This window comes from Buceros rhinoceros, unplaced genomic scaffold, assembly GCF_000710305.1.
Source record: "Buceros rhinoceros silvestris isolate BGI_N320 unplaced genomic scaffold, ASM71030v1 scaffold13282, whole genome shotgun sequence".
Lineage (NCBI taxonomy): Eukaryota > Metazoa > Chordata > Aves > Bucerotiformes > Bucerotidae > Buceros > Buceros rhinoceros.
Window position 1 is genome coordinate 8,100 of NW_010398367.1, and position 7,481 is coordinate 15,580.

The 7,481-nt window shown below is 54.3% G+C and overlaps 1 protein-coding gene across 1 annotated transcript in view; it reads left to right on the forward strand.

The window, feature by feature from the left end:
- Positions 1–7,481, forward strand: part of LOC104488968 (zinc finger protein 512B-like) — a gene marked incomplete at its 3' end in the record, with an annotated part of 23,841 nt that overhangs the window by 4,777 nt on the left and 11,583 nt on the right. The window contains exons 7-11 of the mRNA XM_010131076.1: positions 274–345; positions 1,915–2,049; positions 3,922–4,046; positions 6,512–6,604; positions 7,446–7,481. Of these exons, the coding sequence (XP_010129378.1) occupies positions 274–345; positions 1,915–2,049; positions 3,922–4,046; positions 6,512–6,604; positions 7,446–7,481 (461 nt within the window). The remainder of the gene's footprint in view (positions 1–273; positions 346–1,914; positions 2,050–3,921; positions 4,047–6,511; positions 6,605–7,445) is intronic.

The following is a 7,481-nucleotide window of genomic DNA, read 5'->3' on the forward strand; positions in this document are numbered from 1 at the left end:
GAAACCACGCAGCTTTTGGCATTAGGTAGAGCCACCGCTCCCGCTCGTTGAATTACCCCAGATACTACTATTTCTCCTGGGTTTGGGGGGTGGGAAGCAGCATCCCGTTACTGTGGGGTGGGCCCCTGTATTTCACAGCGGTAAAGGCCTTCTCAAGGTGATCTGCTCTTGAGAGGGAGTGTGTGCCTACCCCATGCCGTTGGACTGCTGAAGCCTCCCGTGGCAGTACAGTTATTTGACCAAATCTCTCTCTGTTTCTCTCTTTTGAGTCAGGAAGGAAACAGAAAACTCCTAAGAAGTTTACGGGGGAGCAGCCATCCATCTCGGGGACATTTGGACTGAAAGGTAATACAGGAACGGCTCTGGGTAGCTGCACGGTTGTAGCTTCTTCCAGGGAAGCCCCTTCCCCAAGAGCCCTCCCTGTGGTGGAGGTACGTGACAACCAGCCCGAGCCTGGCAATACCACGCTGGAGGAGCTGGTGCCTTTAACCATGAGCGATGTAACTGGAATGAAAGGCAGCGGCAGAGCTGGCACTGATAACAGCCCTGTCTGCTCTGCTCCGGAGCCTGTCACTGGGATATGAGGGGAGAGAGGAAAGGATCGGGGTACGTCCAGCTGTAGCACAAGAGCAGCGAGCTGCTGACAGAGGCGAGACACGAGAAACATCATCTCATCCTCAGCATCGTCCCACTGTCCTGGGATGTCACGGTATTGAGGAGGATTTCTGCTGCATGGAGAGGCTGGGTGATGCATCCATCCCGCAGACGCGTCGCCCACATTCAAGAAAATTAATTCAAGGGGGAAGAGACACGTTACCAGGCTGTTTTCTGAGAGGAGGCTCAGGAGCTGGCGAGAGCGAGTGGGACTGTGGTTGTGCTCCATAAATACACCCCACTGGGCTGGAAGGGAGGGAGGAGACCTGCAGCACCCCTGGATTCAGACTGGCTGTGAAATACATTCAGTCAGGGAAATAAAAAGAGGATTTCCAGGCACTGCAGGAGGCAGCACCTTCCAGTACAAGAGGCGCTTGGGGAGAGGCACTCATGGCTTTGAAGGAATTAAACTCTTACTGAGGAGCAGGCGGGATGTGATCTCTGTGATTGCCTTTCCCCTGGCTCCTGGGAAGTCTGCGGTTGTTTCCTTTAACTTCACCACAGACTGAACTGTCTGCTGTGGATTCCTCAGGGATAAGCTGGTCCCCCAGTGACCCACTGCCTCAGATGGAGAGTGAAGATGGGGCAAGCGGTTGCCTACATCCCCCTGCGTTCAGCACGGCAGTTCGCTCTCCAAAGACACGGGTGCCACCAGCCCATCATGGGCTGCTGTCTCCACTCAGACCCTGGGTGTGCAAGAATCACAATCCACAAGTTCAGGGGGACGGGGACCTTGTGGATCTGCCCCTGGCACTCGCCATGTTTCCTCCAGCACCTTCTGTGGAAGCATGGGCACAGGGTTGAACTGACATGACCTGCTCACCCAGGGGAGAGGCTCCCTCCTCTCTTTGCCTTTCTTAGACATCATCTTTATCTCCTGAATTTGCTGCTTCAAAGCGAATGTGTGTGCCCAGTCCCAGGGCATGGGGTGGACACACTTTCCCTTTCGGTTTCTTGCAAGATGCCCTTTTGCCTCTTCCCCACTGTGCCGTGCTAGAAGCTTCCCACCCCGCTCTGCCGTGGGGTTTCCATAGCTCATAAACTGTCTGGATTTGGGAAACGATCCTGTTTAAGAAACGCCACAGGCTGTTACAATATTGCTTGTTGTAGTCATAGCCCTGATCCTACCTGTACAGCCGTGGCAGAGCTACAGCCAGCTCAGTGTCCCGGGGTTAGAGGTGGAGATTTTTTACCTGCTAAATGGGAGTTGGTCTGAAGCTGTTAAAGCAAGTGCTGAATAAAAATCCTCTCGCTCTACAGGTCTCGTCAAAGCAGAGGACAAGGCAAAAGCCCATCGAGCCAAGAAGTTGGAGGGGAACACCAACATGGAGGAGCTGAAAAAGAAACCTCTGGGAGCTGGTGTGAAGAAGGAAACGGCTGCGCATCTACCAGCGGGTGAGGCAGCAGCTCTGAGTGCAGCTTAGCTGCTCATCTCGGGCTCTGCTCCAAGACTGCATGGCCCTCACCTTCACACCATGGTCCCCATCTTCACCCATAGCTAGTGGTCTCCACACCCTGGGCACGTTCTGTAGCAGGTTGGCGAGCAGTAGCAGCACAAATTCAGAAGAAGGAGCAGGCAGCTTCTGCTTCTGAGCTGTAGCACATATGTGGGAACAGTCACTGCTTCTAAAATAATTGGTGCAGCCACAGTTGGCAACCTGAGAGGGCACCTGACCTTCCTTTGCTGCCAGGACGGTTCACTGTGAGTGTGGGGAGTCGAGCGCCGAATCCCGGTTCTACCTTCTCCACTGTGACCACAGTGTGGGTCAGCACCTGGGTTGATGGCGTTTTTCTAACATCATCTCCATGAACAGCCAGCAGGGCAGGGCAGGCGCTGGGGCGGGCACCCTTTGATTCCTGGGTTCAGTTTTGGCGTCTCACCCCCAAGAAGGACATTGAGGTGCTGGAGCATGTCCAGAGATGGGCAATGGAGCTGGTGCAGAGCCTGGAGCACAAGGCACTGAGGAGTTGCTGAGGGGCCTGGTGGGGGTTGAGCCTGGAGCAAAGGAGGCTCCGGGGAGACCTTCTGCCTCTGACAACTCCCTGACAGGAGGGTGCAGCGAGTTGGGCGTCGGTCTCTGCTCCCCAGGAACAAGCAATGGGACAAGAGGAACCAGCCTCAAGTTGTTCCAGGGGAGGTTGAGGTCCCTGAGGAACCATTTCTGTCCTGTTGGGGTTGTCCTGGCCTGTCCCAGGCTGCCCAGGGCGGTGGTGGAGTCCCCATCCCTGGAGGGGTTTCCCAGCCGTGTGGAGGTGCTGCTGGGGGACAGGGGTCAGTGGGGACCGGGCAGTGCTGGGGGAACGGGGGGACTCGATGGGCTTGAAGGTCTCTTCGAGCCAAACAGTGCTGTGGTTCTATTCTCTCCTGGTGCCAGTGCGTAACTTTTGGGCATGAGTTTTATGTCTTCCCCAAGGCTCTGGGGTGCAGCCCACACCCCGGCGCAGGTTGCTGACTTTCCCTGGGAGCTCTGACAGCAGGAGGAGTGCAGGATGTGCAAGATAAACACAGCTGCAGCGCCTTGCACCGCTTTCACATTCAAATAAACGACTCTCTGATCTCACAGCCATGCAAAAGCATCCGGATAAACAGACTTGGTGGATTTCTTTCAGCCCTGGCTTCCCTCGCTGGAAGCGCTGTTCTGCTGAGAACACGGTGTGAGCACTGGACCTGGGAACAGGTTTTGGCCCCGTGCAGATCTTATTTCAGGTGTTTTTAAGGCAGTCACAGCCATTCCAATAAGCAGATGCCTGGAAGCCAGCACTCCCCTGGCTGCCTGTGTGTCTGCTGGGAAGGGGATTGCCAGGAAAGCTTTCCAGGCTGATGTCTGGATGGAGCCCAGATGCTCACCTTAGTTTCACTCCCACCGGTTGTTTCATTTGGCAAGGAGGTGTTACTCCATGCAGGGCAAGATGAGGTGGCCAAGGGGCATCGTTGTGGTTTAACTCTCATGATACCAGCAGGGTTGGAAAGCTGAATCTCCTGTTGCCCATGATGTGCCAGCAGGTTGGGTAACTCCAGTAAAGTGACCCAGTGACCCAGTTCTCTCAGGCAGCTGCAGGAGGTGCAGGGCAGGCAGAGCTGCAAGCGCCTACATGGTTTGTGTCTGGTTTGGGCTTGGCCCATGCCAAGTAATTTTCTTTTTTTTAACATCAGGAGCTTTTCCCAACTCGGTGCTTTACAACATTGCAAACCAAGGCTGACGGCAGCGCTGTCCTCTGCCGAGCAGCCCACGCTGGGTCTAATGCTTCTCTTCTCTCCCTCGCCAGCAAACCCTGAGGATCGGTGGCAGCGGGAGATCAGCGAGAAGGGAGAAGTCGCCTGTCCAACCTGCAGCGTTATAACCAGGAAAACTGTTGTGGGGCTCAAAAAGCACATGGATGTCTGCCAGAAGGTAAGGACTTGCTTTATACAGTCACACACACATGGATTTTGGAATACATGTGTGGATGAGCCACTCATAAATGCATATTGGTGCTCCTAAAACCAACCTGGTCTGTGTTTGATCAAGCACTTGTTAGTTGTCTTCAGAGCACTGCCTGCCTCGCGTCGATTCAGAGGGGTTGGGATCCCTAATTCTCAGTGATTCTGAGTGTGGTCTGGGCCCCTTGCCCCAGTGTGTGTCTCCAGCAGAGTCGGGTATTTCTAGTAAATGAATAGTTTTAAGGCTGGAGAGGTTGTTGGGGCTGTCTCTAACCTGGCCTCCTCCCGAGTGCTGGCTGCGGGGTTTTCACTGTGTGCCGTGCCTTGCATCAGGCCAGATAAACTATGGTTGAATAAGGGCACGTCTCGGGGAGACACCGAGCTTGGATGTGCTCAGGCAGGCTGTCGGGACGCAGGGGTTCAGTAATGGTGCAGAGAAAAATCACCTCTCTGCCACACCGCCATCCGTCAGAGCATGGGAGTATGTCTTCATCCATCACCCAGCGCAGCGCACAGTCATTGCCAGAGAAAACCAACGTGGGATGGATGCCTCCTGCTTTGAAAATAAGTGGCTCGGCTTTGATTCCACATTCATTCTCTGTAAATGCCTCCTCAGCCTTTGCCTCGCTATTCAGCCAGCAGTGAAAGGCTGTTCTCCCTCCAAATCCTGGACTACATCGGTGCCTCCTCCTGCCTCGAATCCTGCCTCCTCTGACGTCCTCCTGGCTCCAGTGCTGTGGGGATCTTGGCCATCACTGCTCAGATCTCCTGCACTTTGGAGCATCCCCCAAGCCAGGCAGGCTCCTTAGCGGCTGCACGGCCAGCAGGGCTGCCAAGACAGCTCTGCCAGAGCGCTCAGGCATGTTTCTCTGCTGTAAATAGGCCGGTGGATGTTCAGCAGAGGAATCGAGGCCCCAGCCCAAGGAGCGGGTGTTTTGTCACCCTTCCTCGAGAAGCCTGGTCCCTGCTGGGGCTGGCTGGGCTGCTCTAGGAGCTGGAGTGCTTTGCAGCATCCCTGCCAGAGCAGCCTGTGGCCCAGGGAGGACAGTCCCCAAGCTATGGCTATGTGACCACAGGTCCAGCTCTCATCATTTCATCTCCATGGCACGACCTTAGTGAGGCCCTGCTGCTACGGGCACAGGGTACCCCATCAGAAGTGACCCTGGAGTGCAGGCACTCTCAGCTCCTCTCTGCTTTAATGACTGAAGTATTTCGTAGTTCAACAATGGGAAAAGGATGTGCAGGCTCCCAAACCTCTTCTAAAACTACAGAAAGTGGTTTCTCCGTTCCTTGCTTGTCACTAAGCTGCTGTTTGCCCTGTTTGCTTTGGTTTTGGAAAGGAAATAAGGGATGAGGATGGTTGCAACATGCTCAAGCCTGAAGGAGATGAAAACAGGTATATCCTCCCAGCATCCCAGGTGAGAGAGAGTGATAGAATATGGTCATGGCATGTTCTTCATCGTGACCCAGAGGAGCAAAGCATGGCTGGCTGGCATTGGCCTCTGATGAGTCAGGGAGCTTTTAGCATCCACCTTGTTAGGCTGAAGCCCTTGGCTTTGGAACAAGATGGGAGCACAGGTACGAGTGAGTCACTCCCAGCTGGCTGCAGGGAATTTTCTGGATGTGGAAGGATTTGCAGCTCCATCTTCATTCTCTCTTCAGCTTCTAGTCCAGGCTTGATTGAAGGGGAAATGGTGAAGGCAGAGCATCAGCCAGGCAGGAGGAGCAGGCCCAGGCCACGGCCGTCCAGGCACTGGCTCCCTGTCGAGACATGCTGTCTCTTGGTGCCCAGAGCATTCTCCTCCTCACTCAATACATTTTGGAACCTGCCCCAGCAAAAATCACAATCTTCTTACTCACTTTTCAAGTCCCCCTGTATGTCGGTGTGTGCATTTAGTGCACCCCCCAGTCCCTCAGGAGGCCAAGTTGGGTCAAACAGCGGAGCAGTATGAGACAGGAAGTATTCTGCTGTGACCGTGTCCAGCAGCATCTTAATCTTAAACAGTCCAGGCGCCCCCAAGGCGTGTTGTACGCCAGGATCTGTCATAGTTAACAGGGCTGCAGAGCACAGTCCGCCGACATATTGGTAGATCAAAGCTGCTTCTCTTTCCTAACCCTTTCAGAGGAAAACTAAGACACTAGGTCCAGATGTTTCCAGCCAGTGGGGCTTTAAACTGACATCCAACATGGAATGTTTTCCAAAAACTGAGGCACGTGGGTTTGATAACAGTGTCCAGGACAACAGAGAGAAAACTCCTGAGCCGCAGGCTGAGGTGGGGATGGGGGACAGGGATGCTGCATCGCCTGCTGGGTTCCACCACTGGGTACTGCTGCTGCAGCAGCTCCCATGGGGCTTGGTGGCAAGCGGCTGCAGCCTGTGGAATAACGAAGGGTGGGCTGTGGCCTCCACGGTGACTTTGCCTTTAATTCCTTCAGCTGCAGGATGCCCTGAAGTGTCAGCACTGCAAAAAGCAGTTCAAGTCCAAAGCCGGGCTGAATTACCACACCATGGCCGAGCACGTCAGCAAGGTAAGAGAGCTGGGTTGCTCTCCTCTTGAGCCTCCCTTCTCCACGCAGATGTGGAAGACAGAGCAGTCAGCAGCCTCTGGCCTTTGTCTTTGTAGAGGAGGGATTCACGACACTGTCTTTGCAGCATTTCACATAGTGCTCAGGCCAGATGGTGGGTTCCCCCCTCCCTGCTGAGCAAAGCCTTTCCTCCCTGGGCAGCTCGTTAGGATCTCATTGATCCTGGGGAGCAGAGCAGAGCAGAAGACCAAAAAAATAAAACAGGATTTCAAATCCAAAGGGAAGATTCAGTGAGTACAATGAGGTGGATTTGGAGTGGCAAAGCTCTGCCTCCAAAACAGTGCCCACAAGCCCGGGACCGATGGGTTCTGCCTTGCAAGGATCTCAAAATCGGGTCTTTAGCTCTCCACAGCGCATATGAGAAGTAGCCACAAAATTTGTCATGGTTAAAATCTGGCAGGTGCCAATTTAGATGCTGCTGTTAAAAACCTGGTCATGTACGTCTCTGAGGTACCAGGGCAAGGCATAACCGCATTTCGTTGTGTCCCGTGCTTACCGGTTGTGACTTGAGATCAGTGACCTGTGCACTGATCTCTTGCTCTTCAGTCTGCCTGGTGACTCCTCCATGTGGGAGCTGCTCCTGGGGTCGGGCTGCAAGCACAGGAAGGGCGTGAGCAGATCTGGCACATGACAGTGAAAGCAGCGGGAGATCCAGCTCTGCTAAGGAGAGGCTCCCCCTGGCCAAGGGCAGCTCCTGCAAGGCAGAGCTTTACCACCCGCTCCTGGCCCAGAGGACATGAGTAAATGGATGACTCTGTCACTTCTGTTACTTCCTTGTTTCCAGCCTGTTCCTGTGGAAATCGCTGGACTTGGTGAACAG